Below are 25,734 nucleotides of genomic sequence, written 5' to 3' on the forward strand. Positions count from 1 at the left end.
TTTGGAAGATCATCACCAATGCATCCACCATCTCTGTAGCCACCTCTTTTAGAACCCTCGGATGTAGGCCATCAGATCTAGGGAATTTATTGGCTTTTAGTCCCATTAGTTTCTCAAGTATTTTTTCTCTACAGATAATTACTAAGTTCCTCATTCTCATTAGCCCCTTGGTTCCCCACTATTTCTGGTATGCTTTTTGTATCTTATACTGTGAAGACAGATACAAAATATTTGTTTAACACATCTGCCATTTCCTGATTCCCCATTGTAATTTCTCCTGTCTCAGCCTCTAGGGGACCAATGTTTACTTTTGCTACTCTCTTCCTTTTTACATACTTGTAGAAGCTCTTACAATCCATTTTTATATTTCTTGTCAGTTTACTTTCATATTCTATTTTCTCCCTGTTTATTAATTTTTTGGTTGTCCTTTGCTGGTTTCTAAAACTCTCCCAATCCCCAGGCTTACTACTCTTCTTGGCAGCATTATAGGCCTCTTCTTTTAATCTAATACTATCCTTAACTTCTTTAGTTAGCCACAGGGTGGGAGATCACTTTTCTCGTGGAGTTTTTATTTCTCAATAGAATGTATATTTGTTCAGAATATTGAAATATTTCTTTAAATGTTTGCCATTGCTTTTCAAATGTCATACCTTTAATTTAATTTCCCAATCTACCTTAGCCAACTCGCCCCTCATACATATGTAATTGGCTTTATTTAAACTTAGGACTCTACTTTCGGACTTAAGTATGTCACTCTCAAACTCAATGTGAAATTATATCATATTATGATCATTCTTCCCCAAAGGATCCTTTACTATGAGATTGCTAATTATCCCTGTCTCATTACACAATACAAGACCTAAAATAGCCTGTTCCTTGGTTGGTTCCATGATGTATTGCTCTAGGAAACCGTCACAAATGCATTCCATGAACTCGTCCTCCAAACTAACTTTGCCAATTTGATTTGCCCAGTCTATGTGAAGATTAAACTCCATGATTACTGCATTACCTTTGTTACAAGCTCCTATTATTTCATGATTAATACTCTGTACAACATTATAGCTACTATTAGAGGGCCTATAAACTAATCCCACCAATGTTTTCTGCACGTTGTTATTTCTTATTCCCACCCATACTGATTCTACTTCCTGATCTTCCGAGCCAAGATCCTTTCTCACCACTGTCCTTATGTCATCCTTTATTATTAGGGCTACACTCCCTTCCTTTCCATTCTGCCTGTCTTTTCTAAACGTCACGTACCCTGGAATATTTAGTTCCCAATCTTAGTCACTTTGCAACCATGTCTCTGTAATAGCTATTAGATCAAGCCCATTTATCTCTATTTGTGCAACTAATTCATCCATCTTGTTATGAATGCTCCGTGCATTCAGATAAAGAGCCTTTAATTTTGACTTTCTACCATTTTTTCCTGCTTTGACCTTACTTGTTGATTCTCTATTATTGGTAAACTCTCTATCCCTTCCTGCCAGACTCTGCTTATCTTTACCCAAATTACTACATTGCTCTGTGGCCTTGACTTTTCTCATTACATTTCTAAACTTCCCCTTACCTGACCCCTCCTCCCCTTTTAGTTTAAAGTCCTATCTATAGCCCTAGTTATTCGATTCGCCAGGATGCTGGTCCCAGCCCGGTTTAAGTAGAGCCTGTCCTAACAGAACAGCTCCCTCTTTCCCCAGTACTGGTGCCAATGGCCCATGAATTGAAATCCCTGTCTCCCACACCACTCTGAGCCATGCATTTAACTCTCTGATCGGTTTGTCCCTATGCCAATTTGCACATGGCTCAGCTAGTAATCCAGAGATTATTACCTTTGAGGTTCTGCTTATTAATTTAGACCCTAGCTCCTCAAACTGCCTCAGCAGAACCCCTGATGGCTGAAGAAAGTCTTCAGGTCATACGACCTACCTTAGGGTCTTTGATCTTCTGACCAGGAAGCCTGGTAGGTGTAGAAACCTTAGTGCATATAGCCTGAAAAACAAAGGCAATATGGCCTTATGTATTATTTAACACAAAACTGGGGGTGGAGGGCTTTATATTCTTAATAAGGAAACCCAGTGATTCTGTAGTTCATGGTGCTCTGCATGAGTGCATTATGTATATAAAAAACATGAGGGACGCAAGAATGCTCTGTTACAGAATAAATCAAGAGGTTCATTGTGATTCTCCACACAGAGGTTCTAACCTCATTCGGAGAAGTAGCTTCCCCGTTCCAAGAGAAGACAAACTGCATCATTGTAGCACGTCTTCTGACGGCTAGTCCAGGACGGCAAACGATGCTGCTCAGGAGATATACAAGAAAACGACAGCATTTAAAAACTGCCCGTAATGCAGCACAGGCGAAGCGCCGAACCACAGCTGTGCTGCGGTAGGATGCTGTGGTGCAGAATCCAAGGGATTCCCACAGAGAGGGGAAAAATTGAAGGACATTCATCTCAGGGTGCTCCTTCATAATTCCTAGCACCCAGATTCAAAGTCTCAGTGGCAAAGGAGGAGAAGGAACCAGTCCCCCCTTCTCCCCAAGTTGTTGGCTGTGAAGATGGATAGCACAGACACACTGGGCCATATTTCTGTGCAGGTTTGTTTGCTGTGACCACAAAAATTCACAAATTATGCTCTGGACTTAAATGAAAATTCAAATAGTTAATCAAAATGAAATAGTAATAAAAATACAATCTGTTTTTCTGTGTTTTATGGCTCACCTCCTCTGTATCACCGCTGCACTTGTGGGCTACAACTCTACCACTTCGACCCGCAAAAACATGAATTCCACCATCATCTGCTGGAATCACTTTCGTACATTCATCACTTTTTGTTGGGGCTCCTTTTCGGTTTTCATCCTCCCATTCTCTGTTATCTTTGTCACGATGGGGTGATACAGTGGTATCCAAGTGTATTTCTGGGATGTTCTTAATAATCTGAGAGGATCTCCGATGTCTACATGGTGCCTGGAAGAGGAAGCAACTCTTGAGGAAAATAGTAAGCAAACAACAAAAGGGCATAACTGTTTAGTTTATTTGAAGAGCTCTAAATTTCAAGAAATTATTTTTAAAAGTTTTGTTTCGTTTTTGGAGTACAGTTATTTCAGAAGATTTGAGAATAGCATGCTCCCATGAAATCCGCAATTTATAACGATTAACGAATATCCAGCACAGTTCTAAAACTACTGCAACCATAACTGAAATTAAGGAAAACCTGAAATTATCTAGATTCTCCAGAGTACTAAACATTATTATATGCTTAAATCAGGAAACGCTTCTAGGTTTATTTCCTTTATGCTATTTTTTTAAGCATACCAGTCAACATTTGCATAAATTCCTCTCTGCTCTATTTTAACATGGTCATTCCCCTGTTTAAAATAAAATGGATTAACCACCACATTAAAATAGCACGGACAGAAATTTAACATCAACTGGTGCACTAAAGGTACTGCAGAGGAAATGAAACCCACTAGTGTTGATGTACAATTCTCCAATTCTATATCTGCCTGACACCATTTAAAATGTATGTGCAAATGTTCAATAATAATTCAAAATCTTCTGTTTGCTGTACAATGTATGCTTGTGCCCTTTAATTCTGAGAATACCCAGCTGCAACAGAGAATCCCTGATCAGTCCCAAGGGAATGGAGTGAAGAAAAAAAAACTGCCTAACCTTCAACAATATTACTTGGGATTTGGATGGATTGCAGCAGGAGCACGGACTTCTGGCCACCACTTTGACCCTGCCTGCATCGGGGTTCATCAAGTATGCAAGGTGAGCGCCTGGCAGGATCCGTGCTACCAACAGGGAGCTAGCCGTTGCCGTGAGGAAAAATTAAGGAGGTACTGCAGTGGGGCCACCGCTGCAGCAACTGAGGAGGCAGGAACATTTAAAAGAGGGCAGAAGAGCCCTGAAGAGCCAGAAGTGACTGGGCTGAAGCCTAAAAAGGTAAGGGTCTGAGGTCTGAAGGGAGTGAAGGGTGCACACTACTGGGGCCTTTTCCCTCCAAAAGGGGCATCAAGCAGGCCTTCAGCCACTACTGCCTGTACTGCACAGAAGTGTCAGCCGGGATTATGTGTTGAAGTTCTTGAGTGGGGCTTGAACCCGCGACTTTCTGACTCGGGCGAGGGTGCTACCTTTGAGCCAAGGCTGACACCTACTGCAGACAAACATGCCAGCCAATTTATGCCCAGCAAGTTACCACAAACAACAAATGAAATGAATGACCCGTTGATCTGTTTTTGGTGCTGTTTGGTTGAGGGAGGAATGTTAACCAGTACACTGAGAAAACTTGCTGCTCTTTGAATAGTGTTATACAATCTTTTACACCTCCCTGAACAGACAGACTCCCTCCGTTTACCCAAAGGTACCCAAAAGATACAAGCTCCAACAATGCAGCACTCCCTCACTGAAGTGCCAGCTTAGATAATATATTGGATATCAGCATTAAATTGATGAGCCGACAAGCATGCAAGATTTGTAAATTCACACTAATAAGTACCATTGCAAGCTAATGAACTCTGTGACTCGCTTTTGAGTTGCACAACAATACTGTCTGGCATACAACCTGGAGGATTTAGATTCGCCATGGAACACAAAATTAGTGCATTGAGAAATAATGGAATAGATACTCAGCTAGTCATTGGTAGTTTTCTCAACATCATGTTAATTAAAATGCAAGAGTGTAGTTTATACATAGTGGACTGGATTTTTCTCTGCTATCCCGCATGGGATAGTGACGAAACATTGGGTATTGAGGCCTACTGCCACTTTCCTGCCCAGCCTTAATTTCTCTCCTTCCCTGCCCCCACCAGGAGACCCTCAGGCCACCCCATCCCCACTTGTTGCATGTCAATTATGACGAAGCATAATAAGCCATCCCATTTCCCTGCCTGGCACTGGTATTACCGTTGATCCCAAGAACTGGCAAGAGAGAGGTGGCAGTAGCGGCTGAAGGCCCGCTTGATGCCCCTTTTGGAGGGAAAAGGCCCCAATAGTGGACACCTCTCACTCCCTTCAGACCTCGGACCGTTACCTTTTTAAGCTTCAGCCCAGTCACTCCTGGCTCTTCAGGGCTCTTCTGCCTCCTTTTAAATGTTCCTGCCTCTCCGGTGCTGCACTGTTGAAGATGCTGTCTTTCAGAAGAGACATTAAACTGAGGTCCCATCTGCCCTTTCAGGTGGGCGTAAAAGATCCCAAGGCACTATTCAAAGAGCTGGGAATTTCCCTCCCCTTTGTCCTGGCCAACATTTATCCCTCAAACAACAATCACTGAAACCGCTTAATTGGTCCTTTATCTCCTTGCTGTTTGTGAGACCTTGCTCTACGCAAATTGGCTGCTGCACGTCTCTACATTACAACAATAACTACATTTCAAAAGCTCGACATTGGCTGTGAAGTGCTTTGGGATGTCTTGACGTCATGAATTGCGCTATATAAATGCAAGTTCTTACATAACAACAGTGACTACACTTCAAAAGTAATCAACTGAAAGCGCTAGGCACTCAGGTATCCTGAGGACAAGATAATACACTGCACATATTCAAGCTCTTTAAAGTATTGGGTCAGTAGTGTGCCAATTTTTGGCTGGTACTCACTGTCTCTGGACTGGTAATTTGCTGGATGAGGGAAACTCTGTCTTGGACTGCCTTACTGACAGTCACCGTGCGCGGATTTGCTCTAACTGGACTGTAATGTGTTGGATGATCTAGATATGGCAAATGAAAAACAAGAAAATACATGATAGATGAAATTGTGGCAGAAAGAGATACAGATTTGTTTTGAAGGGCAAATTGTTAAATATTTTTGATTGGGTCAAAGGCAGCAAAGGATTGAAGGTTGGGATTGGTTGTGTGTGCAGAGGTGGGTTGGTTTATATAAATGCATCAGTTAAGATTGATTTGTAAAGTCAGAGATATCATTGAGAAATGGTAAGTTTATTAATGATTCTTGCAGCTCAGAATGAAATAGTAAACTGTCAAATTTAAAAAATCTAACAATTATGGACAACATTCATAAATGTATAATGAAGCAACCTATGCCAGCCCAAAGCAGGATCTGCAAGAATCAACCTTCCGTCCTTCGCACTGCCACAAGTTGTACACAGACCTTCAGTTGGCAATACTGCATCTCTGAAATGATGTTGACAGTAAAAAACTAAAAATATACTGCATAATAAACACTGTTCAAGGCCTTCACACTTGTATCATTTCAAGTTAACTGCATTTCTAACCTGTTTTAAGTGGGCTGGACTGTCCCCTTTGAATGGAGTCGAATGGCATCTTAACTCCATCTGAAGGAAACCTGAAGACAAGCATATGGATCAGATTAAATCCAGATGAAGCAACACAAAGCAAGATGTAATGGAGCTAAAGAAGCTACAATCAGTTCTATTTTTGAATGCATTAAGATAGGGCAGCAGATTTTGTGGCAGATTGTAGGATTCCCATTTGGAAAGCTCAGCTATCAATGCCAGCTTTGACAGTTATTCAAAGCCAGTTTCAGATGCATTTTGCTGGTCCCTTTTAAAAGATGGACAAAAATGTAATCCAGTGAAAAAAAAGTGACTCAAAAAATGGTTGAAGCCATGAATAAACAGAAAATAACAGTCTCTTCCTGTAAAGTGTAGATGAACTGAGGACAACAACAATGGAAGGAATCCTCCCACAGCTACATGTTTGAAATTGACTTGCCTATCTTTAGCAACTAGTTTAGCAAAGGTAGACATTCACTGTTTAAATACGATACAGTGAAAACAACCAGCATACTTTAACAGCCATTTTCCTGATAATGGTCTGTTAATTCTAGCAGCACAGTACAAGAATTTCAACAGAAGGATTCAGATTCAAATTATATACAAACATTTCCCTCAAACAGTCCAGTGGTACTGTATGAATGTAGGTGTAACAAAGCCAAATGACAATGCAATACAAGACAGTAATAGAACTCGTAAGCTTATAATGAGGAAAGGACGTATTGAAAAAGACAGTATTTCGAATAGATTCAGGATACATTATTTCTCTATAACATGCAGTGCAATAAAACCCACATCACCAGTTTTGCTGAAGAAAAAAATCATCCCTCTTCTCCCATCTTCATCTGTGTATGTTATACAGAATTTCAGTGTTCATTGGAAGTGATAAACTGATCAAGTTTTGCTGTCATGGTTTATGAGGTTTTCTGATTCCCTCAAAGGGTGACTACCTTATAAACAAACTCCTATGCATTAGCTATATATAAAAACAGAGTCTTACATTTATAATGGAGACAATATTATAATTAAGAGTTTTATACGGTATAGGGACCATGTTCATTCCTTGTATAATGGTTCAATTGGTAAGGCGCTCCCCATTGAATCAAAAAGCTGTAGGTTCAAGCCCCATTATGGACTTCAGCACAGTCTAGGATGACTCTTCAGCCCAGTACTGAAGGAATATTATATGGTTGGAGGTGCCATCTTTCAAATGAGATATTAAAGAGGGGCCCCATTTGCCTGCTCAGATAGATATAAACGGTCCCCATGGCACTATTCAAAGGAGTTTTCCCAGTGTCCTGGCTAACGTTTACCCCTCAACTAACACCACCAAAACAGATTAACTGGTTATTTATCTCATTGCTGTGTGAGACCTTGCTGTGTGCAAACTGGCTGCCACATCTACCCACAAAATAAAAAGTGATTACAAGAAAAATAATTAATTAGCTATAAAGCATTTTGGGGCATCCTGAGGACATGAAAGACGCTAACTATATTAATTCTTTCGTCACAAACTCCGTACTTTCGCAATCAATTCTATTCCCTTCCTCAGCCACTGTCTCAGATTGAACCAGAAAGGTTAACAACCGTGGCGGCCTATTCTACAGAGTTGAGCTTCTGACCCCATATCCTCGCCATCACAAAGCTTGCCGATTCCTGCCTCCATAAAATCGCCCACCTCCGCCTGTGTCAAGTCCATGTACTGCTGAAACTCTCACCCATGGCTTTGTCATCTCCAGACCACTATTCCAACACTCTCCTGGTCGGCCTGGCATCCTACGTGCTCTGTAAACCTCAGCTCATCCAAAACTCTGCTGCTATATCCTATCCTGCACAAGTCCCACTCACCCATGAGTCCTGTCCTTGCTGACCGACCAACCAACACCTACAATTTAAAATTTTCATCCTTGTGCTTAAATCACTTAATGGGGCTTACCTCTCTCTATATCTCTGTAACCTCCTTCAGCCCTGCAACCCCTCCAGAATTCTCTGTTTCTCCGACTCTGACCTCGTGCTATCCACTCCTCCCTGCGCCTACCATTGGTGGCAGTGCTTTTAGCTACCTTGGGCCCAAGCTCTGGAATTCCCCCCATAAACGCATCTGCACCTCCCTCTACTCCTTTAATACCCTTCTTAAAACTCACTTCTTTAACCAAGCTTTTGGTCACCCCTCCTAATAACTCCTCTAGCTCAGAGTCCATTTTTGTCCAAATATGCTTATGTGAAGCACCTTGGGACATTCTTCTACATTAAAGGCTCCATAAAAGCAAGTTGTTGTTTTCATGGTGGGGATGCAATTTCAGTGTGTGGGATTTCAGAGCCAAAATTTAAGCTGAGACATTCGTGCAGTGCTGAGGGAGTGCTACATTGTCAGAGGCACTGACTTTAGGATCAAACATTAAACCAAACCCTCTCCTCCCTGCTCAGATGGACATCAATGATCGCATAGCACTATTCGAAGAGAAGCAGGGGAGTTCTCCTGGTGTTTTGCCAACATTCCTCCCTCAACCAACATAACCAAAAAGCAGATTTTCCAGTCTTTCATTCACTGTTGTGGGACCTTGCTGTGAACAAATTGGTGACATGTTTTCCTACGTAACAGTGACTGTACTTCAGAGATAATCAACTGGTTATAAAGTGTTTTGGGATGTCCCAAGGATCTGATAAGGTGCTTTACAAATTTAAATTTCTTTAAATACGGTATCACCAGCAATCACTGGAGTATTCTCTCGATGCACAGTGAAGCCCACCTGATATAATCGTAAATATCATGCCAGTTTTCTCCTTTGGGCACAAGGAAAGCCATTTCTCGTGGCATTGGGGAAACATCGTGCAGCACCAGTCCTGCCCGATTGGCCTTAAAGACGGTCACACCTGAAAAATGCAGATAAAGATTCATGCATAGAGATGGCACATTGACCAGGTCCAGGTTTGCTCTAGCGTTCAACACATATTCCATAGGCCTTTTATTTCAGAAACTATAAAACAAGGACCCAGATCAACTGATTTCAACAAGTCATCCAATCATATCAGTGATCTCTAATCTGTTCAACCTTCTCTTTTCTTATCTCTCCAATAAATAGTGTTTGGTGTCATAATTAGGAAAAGCAAAGAACAAAGAAGGATGGACTGCATAATCTAAGTAAGTATGCGGAATGCACAAACTTAAAGTTAATCATGCAATAAGGAAGGTGCAATAGTGGATGAGGTGTCGAATCTGGAGATATCAGGCACTAAAACCTACAACATTCTCACAGCACTTGAGTGAACACTGCGTCTTTGAATTCATTCAAGGTGGTGAGATACATAACTCTCACGTTTTCATGCTAGCTGTGCTAAAAAATAACAACAACTCGCATTTATATAGCGCCGTTAATGTAGTAAAACTTTCCACAGTGCTTCACAGGAACGTTATTAAACAAAATCTGTCACTAAGCCATATAAAGGAGATTTTTTTTATTCGTTCATAGGATGTGGGCATCGCTGGCAAAGCCAGCATTTATTGCCCATCCCTAATTGCCCTTGAGAAGCTTGGTCAAAGAGGTAGATCTTAAAGGAGAAGAGTTATTTAACATGGTTTTCCACCACTTTACAACAGGGTCCTTGTTATAGAGTCAAATATTTTGAATAAGAAAGAGTCCACTGGGAGGGCAGCGATGACCACAGATAATTAAGATTTAGAAGAGATCTTCATCAATTTTTCAGTGCAACCCCACATGACTACTTAGCAGACTCCAAATCATCAATATATGACTCAAATTTTATTGAAGAAGGCAAGATTGTAACTTCTAAGCTTAATATACTAAACTAGGACTTGGACTTGGAGAGAAAGAAAACACTTGTGATTCAGGTCAATTCACTTTACATTTACCAATCTGGCTTCATAATGCGGAGAACGCCAAGCAGAATTTTGAACAGTGAAGCAAGTTTATGGAAGAGGTGATTGAAGAGATAGGTTTTTGAAGAAATTTTTGAAGGTAGGGACAAATTTAGCATAACAGATGAGTTTAGAAAGAAAATTCCAGGTTGCAGGACCATGATGGGTGAAAACTCAGCCATTGATAGTAGAGGAGGAGAAGGAATGCAAAGGAGAAAGTGTGAAAGCTGAGTAGTAGTCCTGGAGGAGGCCACAGAGGCAAGATAAACCAAGATCATGCTGAAATTTGAAATCAATGCATTTAGGGAGAGGAAGCTGTGAAGGTTGGTGAGGAGAGGGGTGACAGGTGATCAGTAGTTAGTTTGGGATAGGACGTAGGTGACAGAATTTTGGACAAGTTGGGATTTTTGTGTGGTGAAGCTCAGGATACAAGTAAAGAGATCATTGGAGGTTAAGCCTGGAGGCGTCAAAGGCATGGAAGAAAGTTTCAGCAGCAGTGGAGACGAGGTAGGAATGGATGTGGGCAACCTAGAAGTGGAACTAGGCAGTCTTGGTGATGCATGGGATGTGGGGTTGATGCGTAGCTCAGGGTAAAACAGGACACTGATGTTACGCACCATTGGGTTCAACATAAGCGACATATCAATAGATAGGATGGTTTCTGTCAGGAGACAAAAAAGATGGTTTCTGTCTTACCGATGTTAAGCTGTAGAAAGCTTTGGCTCATCCACAACTCTGTCAGACAAACAGTTGGATAGCAGTCATAGATTGAGGAAGATGGCAGAGAGGTAAAGCTGGGCGTCATCACAAACATACAGTTGACTGTATGCTTACTAAGAATTGCACTGAAGGTCAAGGAAAAGAAAGCGGCCCAACATGGAGTCTTAGGGCATGCCAGAGGTAATCATGCAGGAACTGGAGGAGAAGCCACTGCAGATGATGTGCTGGCTATTTTGAAACAATAAGGGGGCAATGCCATTTGGATGAACCAAGAAAGAGAGGCGGTGGAGGAAGACAGTATTCATTTATTTTGCTTTTAAAACAACTACAATTTAGTGCGTAATTTTCTACGAAAATGTATTTATAAGTAATTCTGTATATTTATTTCTGCATTATGCAAGAAAAGGAAAAAATATGAACTACAAAACACAATCTGTTTCTAATTTACATAAATTACTTGGATTCAGAAATGCAAAAGTGTTCAAATTTGCAGATGATACCAAACTAGGAGGGTCAATGGAATTGGAGGATTAGGCTCAGAAACTACGGAATGAGTTGGATAAAATGTGAGTGGGCAGAAAAATAGGAGATGAAATTTATTGCAAACAAAAGTAAAGCACTGCACATACACAAACTCCATGAATGGTGTTAAAATAGCAAAGGGTGAAGCTTAAAGAAACGATGTCCAAGCAATGGAAAGTAGCAATCAACAAAACCAACACTAGGTTGAACTACATAGCCAAAACAATAGAACAGAAGACAGAGGAAGTTGTGACCAAACTATATAGTGCTCTAGTTAGACCGCACCTTGAGTACCATGTTCAGTTCTGGATGCTAAGGCACAAGGCAGACATTCAATCAAAGATTGGTGCAAAGACCACCATGAGGCTTATCCTCAAAAGGTATGAGTTATGTGGAAAGATTGGAGAAACTTGGGCTTTTCAACCCAAAAAGGAGGCATCTGAGAGGTGATCCTATAGAGGTATACAAGGTATTTAAAGGAATGAAAAAGGATGATCTGGAATATTACTTTAAGTTAAATAGCAAGTACAGGACAAGTGGACACAGATCCAAACTGGTAAATGGTACATTTAGGACTGATGTCAGGAAATTTTTGTTTTCACACTTACACACACTTACACCATCCCCCACCCCTCCCAACATATGAATATACATCCAGGAAGAGTAGAGAAGGCAAAAACCCTGGAATCATTTAAGAAACAATTGGATACTGAAATGGGGGGATTTTAGGATCTTTTTGGATGGGTAAACTTAGGTGAGTCAAATGACCTTCTTCATCAGTAATTATCTCATAATCTTGTGATTATTCTCAATTTTTTATTTTTTTCTTCATTTATCCCAATTTCCTTTTGTACAACTTGCGAGCCTGAGCAAATACTGACTGTTTCCACACATATCATGCAGTTAGGTCTACTCATTCTATAAATGTTAAATCACACCAAGATCCATGTCTAACTCACTTAGTCCCTGATATCAATATGATCACTTACTTGGCTCAAATACCAGATCACTGGTGAAGATATTCTTAACAAACATATTGGAGCAGAGTTTAATGCTTTTCAGGTGGCTGTAGTGTCGGTTCAGATAAAATGACAGAACATGATGAAGGTCCATCATCAGACATGTCCATTTCACACCAGCAGGGGCAAGGCCCACCAGGTCTATATACCAAAGTAAAGGAAAAGATTACATGCATTACCCTCAGGCAATTAGATCAATGCACCGACCTGATAAAATGTGTACCCAGTAGTAACTGTAGACACTACTTATCCTTTAAAATAACTGTAATTTACAATCATCAAAAGAATAGTTATAAATAAATAAAGTTAAAAAGGATTCAGGTAAAGAGGAGAAGAAAGTTACTTTTATAAAGAAAACAAAACAGGAACATTGATAGCTCAGAACCTCACCATCTTCTGAAACAGCACAGTACATTTATAGTGGATAATTTTAACGACACAACCAGATACACCAGACGAATTGCGTCTGCTCAAATTAAACACATTTTTAAAAATTTATTTTCAGGAAGTGGGCAATGCTGGCAAAGCCTTATTTATTCTCCATCCCTATTTACCCTTCTTGGGCGATTGTTTGTGCAACTGAGTGACTTACTAGGCCACTTCAGGAGCATTAAGAGTCACATGTAGGCCAGACTGGGTAGGAATAGCAGGTCCCCCTTCCCAGAAAGATCTTGGTGAACCAATTGGATTTTTACAACAAAAATCCAGACAACTTCCCTGGTGATTTTTTTTGGTGCCAGCCCATGAATTACTAGGTTTATTGGATTTAATTTCAAAATATGCCATCGCCAGATTTGAACTCACAATCTGGGCAGTTAGTCCAGTACCAAAACCACTACACTACAATACCAAAAGCATTAAAAGTAATGTGGGTGTTGTTTGTTGAGCGTTACTCTGAAGCCCTACCGCCACCTCCTCAGTTACTCAAAATTTGCCTGCATGCTGAGACCACTGAGAATAACATGGATTCAGCAGGTGTCCGGGACAGAATTCAGTAAGATTGGCCATGGCCTAGTGTTTCTCCAGGGATGTAGCACCAAAACACATGAGTCTCTGTAAATTTACTCACTGTGGTTCAGGAATGTCAAATGGATGCTGCAAAATTAATATGAACGTTTAATGTTATCCAAGTTATTAGAAAGAAGCAAAAAATGAATGTAATCATTCAACATGTAAACATCATAAAGGAATCATGATGATTGTACTAGAAAAAAAAAATCTATCCTTTCAGCAGTTTTCCAAAAAAGAGGTGATTAGAAGCATCCAGACATTAGGCACATCGAACAAATCAGGGCAGCACCAATTACTCTGCTTTGTCTACACAATGTAGCAAAGCAAAAATTGAAATAAACTAACATAAAACATGGAAATAGAACAAAATAATAAAAAGTAGCATCTTGCTCAATCAAATCAATGCAGCCACAAGGCAGCAGAATTGTGAGTACCAACAAGCTCAGCAATAGCATGCTGGGACCTTGGCTGTGCCAGCAGGATAAGATGCAAAATGCAGGCCAGGTGCTTTCCCACAAGGACAAAGAAAAGGGGAATAAACACACAACAGCGGCCCACTCTAGATGCTCTCATGCAGCTCAAGTGACAGATCTGAAAATAAGCTGAAGAATGTCATGCGCAAGAGATATGAAAAAGCAAGTGTGGAAAAACCATGTCACAACATAACCCATAGCCTACTAAATAAAATCTATTTTAATATGAATAAGAAAATAACAAAATAAAACAGAGAGGTTATACCTGAAGGGAACGATTGAATAGGCTAGGGCTCTTTTCTCTAGAAAGGAGAAGGCTGAAGAGCGACCTGATAGAGATTGTTAAGACAATGGAGGGGCTTGATAGAGTAGACGTAGAGAAGATGTTTCCACTTGTGAGTGAGACCAAAACTAGGGGTCATAAATATAAGGTAGTCACTAATAAATCCAATAAAGAATTCAGGAGAAACTTTTTTTTTTACCCAGTGGTTAGAATGTGGAACTTGCTACCACAAGGAGTAGTTGAGGCAAATAGCAAAAGGCATTTATAGGAAAACTAGATAAACAGATGAGGGAGAAAGGAATAGAAGAAGGTTATGCAGATAGGGTTAGATGAAGAGGGGTGGGAGGAGGCTTGTGTGGAGCATAAATACTAGCATGGACCAGTTGGGCCGAATGGCTTGTGTCTGTGCTGCACATTCTATGTAATCAACACAGGTGCTCATGGGCACTTCAGATTTATTTAATTGGAACCAATGTTTGCGATGGAAGATTTTGAATTCTAGACACTTCTGTTTCTACATGTACTAGTACTAACATTTTTATAGAGACACAGTCACGAGAAGATCTTGGACATAGGACTGTTCTAGTACTGTGCCTTGGTGTATCGTAGCTATAAAATAAAATGTGAAATCAATAAAATGTGAAATCAAAATAAAAATACAAGTGACACAACGTTCTGGCAGTTTGTTCACAGGAAACCACAGATAAAGTGGTACTGTTTTTTACCCAAAGATGAGCGGTTGAGGGACTTGTATAATAACTTGTATGCTGGGAAGAGTGTCCAGTATGCTTACCTTGCTTTGCAGTCTTCGCAGTGGCATTATACACTGAACCTTTCACTGCACCACAAACAAAGGGGAACTGAAGCCACGTGGCTGTGGATTTGAACTCTTTGAAGAGGTTGGAGAACGAAATACGGATCACTTGACTATCCTGGGGAGAAATCGATTTAACAATTCACAGAAGAGCAGAAAGTAGTACAGTCCAATCGGCCTCTCCCCCCTCCCCCAGATAGAGACTTCACTTAGAATTAGAGACCAAGATCAAAATTCAACTAATTAGCTTATGCCAAGAATGTAAATGTTCTTGTGCCACACAGCTATAAAATGCAAGTTACTGCCTACGAGTCCTATATCAGGAACTCCAAAACTGTGTTTGTGAACAGAGATCAAACTCTTCTCTGCGCTTACACACATCTTCATTCAGGCACGGAAGCAGTTTGATTGCCCAGTCTCTTAGTTGAGGAATCACACATGGAGCAGAAAGGCAATAAGATAAGTGGGAAGCAGCATAAATATATTTTAAAAAAAGAAAAATCATCTTTACATTTCTCCAAGTCCACTCTTTCAAACTCATCATCAATAATCTAAAGGAAAAAAGAGTGTTTTTCATTGTTTCTACCCTTCCCTCCCCAATGTGTCTGTCATTTGGATTGCTCCAAACAGATGAAAAACAGGAAAAGACCAACTGGTCTGCAAAGCCTGTCGCATCCTAACAAGATGCATCCTACACACATCATCAACTCCCTCCAAGTAATGCAATCTCCTGGGAGAGACAAATAAAGTAAAAGAGAAAAGAATTTAGACCAATTTAAGAAACAAACAAGCTCTAAGAGACTGCAGTAATTGATATCACCAGTCCTAGATAACCCACCTAGCCTTGAAACCTCAAAATGTCTTCTACTTGCAAGAACTTCTCCACCTCCTTTATGAGGGCCTACAGAAAGTCCACACTTACTGCACGTACTGTCAACCTACTCCAGAAGCTGACTCTAAGCTTTCATAACCTTGTACTGATGCTCCTTAGTCTTCCTCTGCCTATCTAACTCAGATAACTTGTCCATTTGAACAGATTCTAATTCCTTCATTATTTTAAAGACCTCAATCATAACCCTTCAAAGTTTACACTTTTCTAGAGTATAGCTCCAGTTTCCTAAGGCTATCCTGATAACTAAGTGCCCTGAAATGAGGTATCAATTGTATGCCCCTCCTCTGGGCCTTTTCCAGGGCCCTAATATCCCCAGCCATGCGAAGAGACCAAAACAATATTCTAGATGCAGCTGAACCAAAGCCTTGTACATGGCAAGAATTGTACCCCAATCGCTTTGCAACAGCCTCACATCACTGGTTACGGACCTTCCCATGGACTGGAGAGAGACCCATTTGATACCTATATTTAAAAAGGGCAGTAAGTCAGAACCAGGAAACTATAAGCCCGATTTTTGTTCCATTAATTTCAATATCTACCGGATTGCAATCATTCATCAACTTTGTAATCTTTTCAAAAATGTTATCACCGAGGTGAGGCAGGACCTTCTTTTCCAGAAGCCATGCAAGAATTCCCTACAACTTCTGCTCCTTCTAAGTGATCATACCTTCAATGATTCATTAGCTACAATTTCCAAGGTCCTTCTCTTGCTCAGCAACCTTGAGCAGGCAACCCTGCATGGTGTATAAATGTCTGGAATTGCCCCAGCATATTCCAACATGCTGCACTTATCTATACTGAAAGACACATGGGCCAATTCCCCCAATGCATTTACATCCATCTGCAGACTAAGGTACTAATTCTTCCACATATCCTTGTGTCATCAGCAAACTTGTGGACTCTTCTCTTGATGCCTTTGTTCAGATTAATAAAGACAGTGAAGGGCAACATACTGATCACTGACTGGCCCCCACATGGAGCTGCTACTATTAAGAACAACCCTGTCAAAGTGAATGCAACCAATTCACTATCAATCCTAACACGTGCCCAATTCCACAATCTTACTTAGCAGCCTTTTGTACAGCACTTTATCAAAGCCTTTTTGAAAATCAAGATACACAGGGTAATTTTCAACTTCACTGGCTGGGGGTTAACTTGGCAGAGCGAACTGTCCATCCTTTATAGAACTTGCTTGGTTTTTGTTCATTAATTTCAATTTCTGGATTTCAATCATTCACCAACTTTGTAACCTCTTCAAAAATTCCATCATGTAGGAGACACAGAACCTCCTTTTCAAGAAGCCATGCTAGGATCCCCCAACAACCTCAGCTCTTTCTAGATCAGGGGTGTCAAACTCAATTTACATGATGGGAATGCCTGCCAGAATTCCTGATCTTAATTGTTATCCAGTGACCACTGCCGGAAAGTGTATATGGAGAACAGTTGTGAACAGAATTGGCTCAGCAGTGATGGTCCCCTCATATAATTGGCCTCTTAAAACTCAGTATACGGGCTCACACTTGGAGAATGCCCACGTAAGACTGTTATCAAAAGGTCAACACAACCAACCATGAAACCACAGCATATGTCAGCATCTTCAGAAGAGGAAGAATAAGGAGAGAGAATTGGATGTAAAAAAAAGTTTTGAATAACTCATAGGAAACATAGCCAATCTTCAAAAGCATTTAAAGCTGCCTGATTTGATAAGGGTATTACAGTAGTTGACAGGATTTGGGAATTTCTGTTAGTATTTCTAGGCAAATCTACAGCTACCATACATGGCTCCAATCAATACTGAGCATTAATAAGGAAATGGTTTTCCACCAGGTCTAGATGCCCAGTTTGCTTGTCATGTCAACGAATTTACAATATCCAGAGGGCAAAAATCATCACATACCTCAGTGACTGCATCAAAGTGAACCACAAAGTACTTGGATACAATTGGTTTGAAGAGGAGGTAGAGGTAGCGGCCAACTAGTCCAAGGGACTGGGTACTAGTTTTTGGCAACTGAATGTAGTTACCAGCAGGGATGGAGCCTCGGATACGATGCACTGTGCACTTCAGGGTTTTATCCTTACAAACATAAAAGAATCCAGAATAAACATCCATCAATTAACTCAGCAAGCTCCAGATTAGCTCCTTAAACTACCTGCAATTGCTGTCGCAATCATCTCTCTGCTACCTTACACAGAATTTATTAACTGTTCCTCAATTTAAGCACATTGAAAATTGATCAAGAGATGCACTATCCATTAGAGATAGGGAATGAGACTCTTTTATGGAACAATGGCTTTGTTCTCTGTGTTGTCCAACAAATAAAATAAATGAACAAGTGGTAGAGGTGGCAGATGAAACCCAAATATTTCACCTTCAAAGAAACAAAAATTGGTGAGCATGGTGCAACAGAATATCTCTGTACACCCGATAGCAGTGAGTTACACATTGATCACCTGCACATTCCTACAGGCAGAGGATGGTTTATAGAGATCTAAGCAGGGGAAGGGAAAAAGTCAGCCAAAACTCCCACTCCTGATCTCCATCCAATAACTCCTGCTGTAAAGTACAAGTGCGCGTGAATGCCTGGTGAGAACTTAACCGAGCCTGGCTGCAATGCTCTCCACGAATGAATGGCCTGCTGACATTTAGGCCCTGATTTTAACTGCCCCTGCCTGGTAGAAACCAGGCACAGGGAATCATTAAAATGAGGGGAGTCACTTACGCCCTCTGATTTGGGCTTTTGACCAGGCGAATGGGAAAACCCGCAGAAAGGCAGCGGGTCCTTCGTTAAATATGCAAATTGGGGCTTGTTGAGTCAATGTGACCCGATCTGCAATTTAAGTCTGAGGCCTAAGTGAGGGAGCAGTGACGGCTTCCCCATCAGGCCATACCTGATGGGAGACGGATCGAGAGCCAGAAGAGGCCCAGCAGGTAAATGTGAAATATTTTATTTTAGGTTTACTTGTGGGCCAGGATTGCTCCACCAGTTCCCACAAGGAAGCCTTGTACCTCTTTTGCCACGGGCTCACCCCCACCCCCCCCACCTCAACTGTGCCAGGGACTGGTCCCACTTGCCCCGGCTGCGGCCTCTTGCAGCAGAATTCCAACTGTCACCCGCTGGCCAGGTAGTGGATCTGGCCGGGTTCAGGCGGGAGTCAGAGAAAATTTATTCAAATGAGGCTTAGTTGTTAAGATCAATCGGACCTCCACGTCCCCAGACTCCCCGGGTGTGACACCCGCTTCGAGGCTTGTGCACACCATACCCGCCTTCCCCCGCCTTTAAAATCGTGACCTTACCGTCTCAGTTCACACATAAAAAACAGCCACTTGGTAAAAGTACCACAGGACTACTGGTATCTGTGGAACTATGCCCCAGTAAAAGTGGTTACCTTTAGGAGGAGGCAAAATGTTTTGAAAAGGAAAACAAACAGTACCATAACGGCTGTGACATCGCCTTCTTTTGTTGATTTCTTCCATTCTTCCAATTTGAAATGTTTGAAGATGTTCACATATGGACGCTGCCACACAGACTCTGAAACAGATTCAAGATAAAAGATGCAAAAGCTTAAGCACAACGCAACAAAATAAAACCAAAAGGAAAGTAGACACACTTTAGATGTATTAAGCTGCCAACGTATTTCACTTGAACATATGGCAAAAAAGGAGGTAACTGCAAGTTAAAACAATTTTTTATTTTAGCTACAAGCTTCAGTGATTTTCCTACAGAGAAGTTCTTGGCCACTGGCAGGGTACATCTGTGAGGTGCCAATCAAAGCAATCATTTTCCCAACAGGTCAAAGGAGGGAATAAAGCACCACTGGTGAAGGTATGAAAAAGAATAAAAACTTTTTAAAAATTGTGTTTCTAGAGAGTAAGGGGAAAGAGAAGGAATCAAGACTGCTGCAAGTTTCTCACACTCCAGTCACAACTTTTTAGTATTCTTGGTTAAATTTCAGATACTCACCTACAGTCAAATGCGCTCATTCCTAGTTCTGTTAAATTACAGATATATAATTTTTAAAAATTTAATTAGCTATTTATGTTGTATGACGAGTCTCGGTCACTGAGTACTCTGGAGCTTGGCGACAAAACCAAATCTAGTCTGCTACTTGCATTAACTATGAAACACAAGTTAGGTCAAGCACACGTCAAATAAAAGATCTGAATGTCACAGATTTTCTTTGCTATGGCAGCCAAGGATACTACCTCAACTCTTTTTGTTTTGCTATATCAGGATGAGGATGCCTAGATGATTTCCCCTTTCCTAAATCAGGGGTGCTGTGGTCAACTTTAGCATCCCTCCTGCTGCCTGGTTGAGATCAATTAACTCAACATGGACCAGGGGTTGACGGTGGGACCTTTTTAGTTTGTATGACTCGGAGACAGAGGGGATTTGAAAAGTCTCAATGAGCATATCAAACTTTTTAAAAGACCCAACTTTCAGAAAAAAAAATGGAGATTTAAAAATACCGCCTGGAGTTATTGGGAATTGGATGGGACAATGTTCCATTGAGATAAGGTATGAAGTTCCCTGGCAGCACATCTACTAAAACTGAAACACAATAAAAGAGGAATTGATTTCAAGAAGGGGTAAAAATGCTAGCAGTTAGTTGTATACAACATAACTGTGGTACCGAATAGCAGGTAGACACCATGAAAAAAAATGAATGGAGCAATACTAGCCACATGATCAGCTTCTGGAAACCTGGGGGAGAAAACACCATAATAATTTTTTTTTTTTTTAAAAACAACTAGCATATATGGATGTATCAGGAACAGTTATCCTTAACAATAAATTATGATGTCCTATGCAATAGACTAACTGTCAAACAGGAGTCCTGCATACAGAGATTTTGATTAGGTTATGCAGACTCAACGGCACTCACAGTGATAGTGCCCATTTCTTTTCTCACCTGTTTTTGCCTTATCCATGCTGGTCAAAGCTCCCCTTGACAAATGTTCTTGTACCTGTGGTCCCAGTAGATCAATCTTACTTAATGTGGGCATCAAACCTTTCAATACAAGAGATCATTTCGGCAGAGAGATGGTCTGAAAGAAAAATTGCATTGGGCTACTGCAAGAAAAATCCAAGAACCAAAACAAATCTAAAGTGGCACCTCTCTGTCAGTCCAATAATTTGCCTTCAGCCCCTTTGTTTCTGCTAACCTAACAGGATGCCTTACCAGTAGCCCAACTGTCAGTCTTAGTCAAAAACGGAAAATGCTGGAAACACTCGGTCAGTCAGGCAGCATCTGTGGAGAGAACAGACAAGTTGATGTTTGAGGTATGGACCCTTCATCAAAGCTTATCTGTCCTTTTCACAGATGCCAAGTGCAGACAGCATTTTTTGCTGTTCTTTCTGATTTTCCACATCTACGGTATTTTGCTTATAATGTCAGTCACAATGGGCCAGATTTTGCTGCAGCAGGGCATCTAACGGCATCTGCCGTTAGTTAGACTTGCCCCTGCACCCTTCAGCTCAAAAAAATTTGGCCCACCATATTGCTAAAAGTGCGAGCTGATAACGGCACAGCGAGGGAAACAGGGCACCTGGGACCTGAGTGAACAGGGTATATACTTAGCCAATGAGATTTAAGGATTGGGAAATAAACATCAGAAGGAATGAGAAGGAGGGTTATTTAAAGGGAGTGAATTCAATGTCAAAGCAGAAAGAGAAATAAAGAGGGAAAGAAAGATTGGATTGAGAGAGAAAAAAAATTAAATGACAATTTTAAAATCTAAAACAATTCACAACCTGAAGGAATGAGACTCCACACTTATAACAGTTAATTTTTAGTGCCAGATGGGTTGATTGGCAGTCATTAACATTTAGTAGGTTGTTAAAAGGGTACTTGCCTACCCACACTGTATAGTAGGGGTTGAAATCAGGGAAAAACCCCTCAGGCAGAATGTAAAATTCAAACTGATGTAATGAAATGTAATGTACCTGTAATGAATCTGTAATGAATCACCTGTATTGATTATGATGCAGTGAGGCACCCTAGAGTGTCATGAACTGTAATTCTGTCCAATGTGTTCATTGAACTGTACTTGATGTAACCTGCAAATTGTATAATATGTATTGTGTACGTTTGGAATGTGATATGACAACTGTAGCGTTGCAAATTTTATGTATAAAGTATATTTTTTGAAAAAAAGGGTACTTACGCTTGTAATTACTAGCCATAAATATCTGTAGCAGGTTTAGTTCTCAGCTAGAGCGCAAATACAGCAACTTCACGCCATTCAATGCATGTCAATGGTGAGGCAGACAGCAAAATGCCATTTTCGCTAAGCTAACCCAGCAACTCGAACAGCAACTTTTCGATATTCGCATTTAACTGTGCACCTGCCCCACGCCTTAAGTTGCTGTACCATTTAGGCATAAATAAATCGCTGTTATTTTGACAGCAAAATCTGGCCCAATACCTTTCACTGCTGGTCCCCGCCAACCCTTTCATGGCCCCTGGCTCTACCTGTCCCACTTTGAGTACCTGATCCTCTAGTCAGTCAGTCAGCCAATTGCGCTGCCCCTTACCTCCTCCTCTCCCGTCTTTGCATCCATTCCCCTGGTACCTCACCGCTCCTCCGTGCGCTCCGTGACCCAGAGGCCCTGTCACTATCCTCACCCGCTCCCTGGTTACACGGACGCCAACCAATCCCGCTCCTGTTGCCGCTCGCAGCACTCCAGCTAACAGACAAAACAATTCGCGCCTCGATACGTTCACGTAAAACGTCATCACGTCGCCGCAGCTTCACGGAGCCCCGCCTCTCCAGCTGGAAGTTCCCGCGGCGCCTCCGTCTTTGGAGTGACTGCGCATGCGTTAAGTTGAGTTGGGCATTTGCAGGTTTGGGAGCACCGGGACTGAATATTAAATATGCAATAAAGCAAAACATAAGCACGGAAATATAAGTAATAGATATGCAGACGGATTCCGTTTTAGCGATTTCCGTATTTTTGTTTTATTGTGTATTGTCTATAAATATTTTTACCATTTTAAAGCTGAACGGGCGTTTCGTTCTGTCCAAAGTGCGACCATGTGCCAGAGGGGAGGAACAGCGTTTAGAAGATATGGTGATCAAAGGACCGCCCTCTCTTTAAACCACCGGTGTTAATTTTCCACAACACCTACCCTGCTAATAGTTGCATCCGGTTGCAATCTTATATATAGTAAAAAAAACTTTAGTGCTTCTAACAAACGAGTTCGAAGTTTACTCTGACTTACTCCTGACATACTCTTTGGGGGCAAATTTTAAGGCCCCGATCACTATTACTAACTGAACACAGAACAAAGATCAAACCTGAAACCTTACTGGTGCCAACTATTTGCTTCTTATTGTCACGTGTTGGGCACTAATCTGTATGCTGCCTATCACTGCTATCCATTACTGAGGGTCTTACCTTTATCTTGTTATCATTACCACACTGCCATTACAATATATTATTACAAAATATTATCCACTGCCATGTTATCATTAACATGCATTATTAATTTTTTTATCTCCATTAACATGTCAGCCGTACTCTCACAGTAACCTTGTGTGGTACTCACTGTTACCCATTAATTGTACTGTAGTGTCACCATTGCTATGTACGCTTCTCATCAACCACTAAATAGTAGCTTATTACCAGGCACCACATCATCGACTTCAAATGAAGACCACCTAATAACAACTTCCATTTACGTAGTAAAACAACCCAAAGCACTTAACAGGAGCATAAACAAAAATTGATACCGAGCCAAAGAAGACATTAGGACAGGTGACTAAAAGCTTGGTCAAAGAGGTAGGTTTTAACTAGTATCTTAAAGGAGGAGAGGTAAAGAGGCAGAGAGGTTTACGGAGGGAATTCCAGAGCATAGAGCATAGGTGGCTGAAGGTACCACCGCCAATGGTGGGGTGAAAGAAATGGGGGATGCACAAGAGGCCAGAACTGGAGGAATGAATCATTCTTGGAAAGTTGTGGGGCTGGAGGAGGTTACAGAGATAGGGAGGGGTGAGGCAATGAAGGGATTTGAACACGAGGATGAGAATTTTGAAATCGAGGTGAATCCTGCATTTTATTCAACTGGAATTAATTTAGAAATCTTTCTCTTCTGGAGCACAGGCAAATAAAATTCCATGCCATTAAGGGTAGCACAGAATATTAATAATACAATATGGCAATGGTATTCAATGTGAAAATCAGTATCACACAGGCATCATCTTAAAGGCACTAATAAAAACACCATGTTGATAGCATAATGACGACAGCATTCCAATGTTTTATTGAAGACAGCACTTCCTTTTTAAGTAAACAAAGAGGGCAGATGGTTGACCTGATGCCTGCCTCTACCAATACCTATGAAACCATCATTAAGGAAGTACTAAAAAGACACCTGAGGTGATACACTGTCTTATTTTTCCTCATCTTTTGGAAGCCTTTGCTGTATGTAGTTGAGGTTGGTTATTCTGTAGTTTTGGCATTACAGGCAGGAACCCACCTCCCACAACTCCATGGTGCCAAATGTTGGTGCTTCAATGTATAAAGGAGAAATGTGTATGTCACAGATAAGGAAATGTAATTTTGTCAGTGGTGAAAATAAATTTATAAAATGTCACTGAAGAGCTGGCCCCTTAATTTATCACTATGACGAGTTGCTATTCTACCCTTGCATTTCAACATTGGGATGTAGATGGTGAGACTGAAGCATTATAGAAACACATGTAACAGGAGTTTTATTTCAAGTAGCAACATATATGTGCCAATTAATAGGACGTAGAAAAAATGGCAGAAGGAAGGGGAGGAGGTAACAGGATTTACACCACCATCCAGACCCGGTCCGGATGGGATGCATCCGAGGTTGCTGAGGGAAGTAAGGATGGAAATTGTGGAGGTACTGGCCATAATCTTCCAAATATCTGTAGATATGAGGGTGGTGCAAAAAAAGGGTGTAAGGATAAACCCAGCAACTATAGGCCAGTCAGTTTAGCCTCAGTGGTGGGGAAATTTCTGGAAATGATAATCCGGGACAGAATTAACAGTCACTTGGATGAAGCTGGATTGATTAGGGAAAGCCAGCATGGATTTGTTAAAGGCAAATCGTGTTGAACTAACCTGATAGAGTTTTTTGATGAGGTAACAGAGAGGGTAGATGAGGGCAATGCAGTTGATGTGGTGTATATAGACTTTCAAAAGGCATTTGATAAAGTTCCGCACGGTAGGCTTATCATCAAGATTGCGGCCCATGGAATAAAGGGGGCAGCAGCACATGGATATAGAATTGGCTAAGGGACAGGAAACATAGAGTAGTGGTGAACGTTTTTTTTTCGGACTGGAGGGAGGTGTTCAGTAGTGATCCCCAGGGGTCAGTGCTGGGACCACTGCTTTTCTTGATATATATTAATGACTTGGACTTGGATGTACAGGGCACAATTTCAAAATTTGCAGATGACACAAAACTTGGAAGGGTAGTAAACAGTGAGGATAGTGATAGACTTCAGGAGGATATAGAAAGGCTGGTGGCATGGGCGGACACGTGGCAGATGAAATTTAACGCAGAAAAATGCAATGTGATACATTTCAGTAGGAAGAATGAGGAGAGGCAATATAAACTAGAGGGCACAACTCTAAAACCACAGGATCAGAGAGACACCGTGGGTTTATTGCACAAATTGTTGAAGATGGCAGGGTAGGTTGAGAAAGTGGTTAAAAAAGCATACGGGATCCTGGGCTTTATAAATTGAGGCATAGAGTACAAAAGTATGGAAATCATGATGAACCTTTATAAAACACTGGTTCGGCCACAACTGGAGTTTTGTGTCCAGATCTGGGCACCGCGCTTCAGGAAAGATGTGTAGGCCTTAGAAAGGGTGCAGAAGAGATTTACTAGA

General features: G+C 41.1%; 1 protein-coding gene across 3 annotated transcripts in view; it reads right to left on the minus strand.

Annotated features, from left to right (window-relative positions):
• Positions 1–22,574, minus strand: part of wdr90 (WD repeat domain 90) — an 80,782-nt gene extending 58,208 nt beyond the window's left edge. For 2 of the 3 annotated variants that reach the window (XM_068003281.1, XM_068003280.1), the window contains exons 1-11: positions 22,400–22,563; positions 20,775–20,910; positions 19,296–19,393; positions 17,761–17,937; positions 14,951–15,089; positions 12,361–12,531; positions 9,003–9,126; positions 6,232–6,302; positions 5,597–5,706; positions 2,721–2,966; positions 1,927–1,989 (exon numbers count right to left, since the gene is read on the minus strand). In XM_068003281.1, coding sequence (XP_067859382.1) covers positions 1,927–1,989; positions 2,721–2,966; positions 5,597–5,706; positions 6,232–6,302; positions 9,003–9,126; positions 12,361–12,531; positions 14,951–15,089; positions 17,761–17,937; positions 19,296–19,393; positions 20,775–20,868 — 1,293 coding nt within the window. In that variant the 5' untranslated portion in view covers positions 20,869–20,910; positions 22,400–22,563. Of the gene's footprint in view, positions 1–1,926; positions 1,990–2,720; positions 2,967–5,596; positions 5,707–6,231; positions 6,303–9,002; positions 9,127–12,360; positions 12,532–14,950; positions 15,090–17,760; positions 17,938–19,295; positions 19,394–20,774; positions 20,911–22,399 lie in introns of all 3 variants that reach the window. The other variant, XM_068003282.1, reaches the window with a different exon arrangement.
• Between the last annotated feature and the right edge of the window lie 3,160 nt (positions 22,575–25,734).

The sequence above is a fragment of the Heptranchias perlo genome, chromosome 22 (genome assembly GCF_035084215.1).
Source record: "Heptranchias perlo isolate sHepPer1 chromosome 22, sHepPer1.hap1, whole genome shotgun sequence".
NCBI lineage: Eukaryota > Metazoa > Chordata > Chondrichthyes > Hexanchiformes > Hexanchidae > Heptranchias > Heptranchias perlo.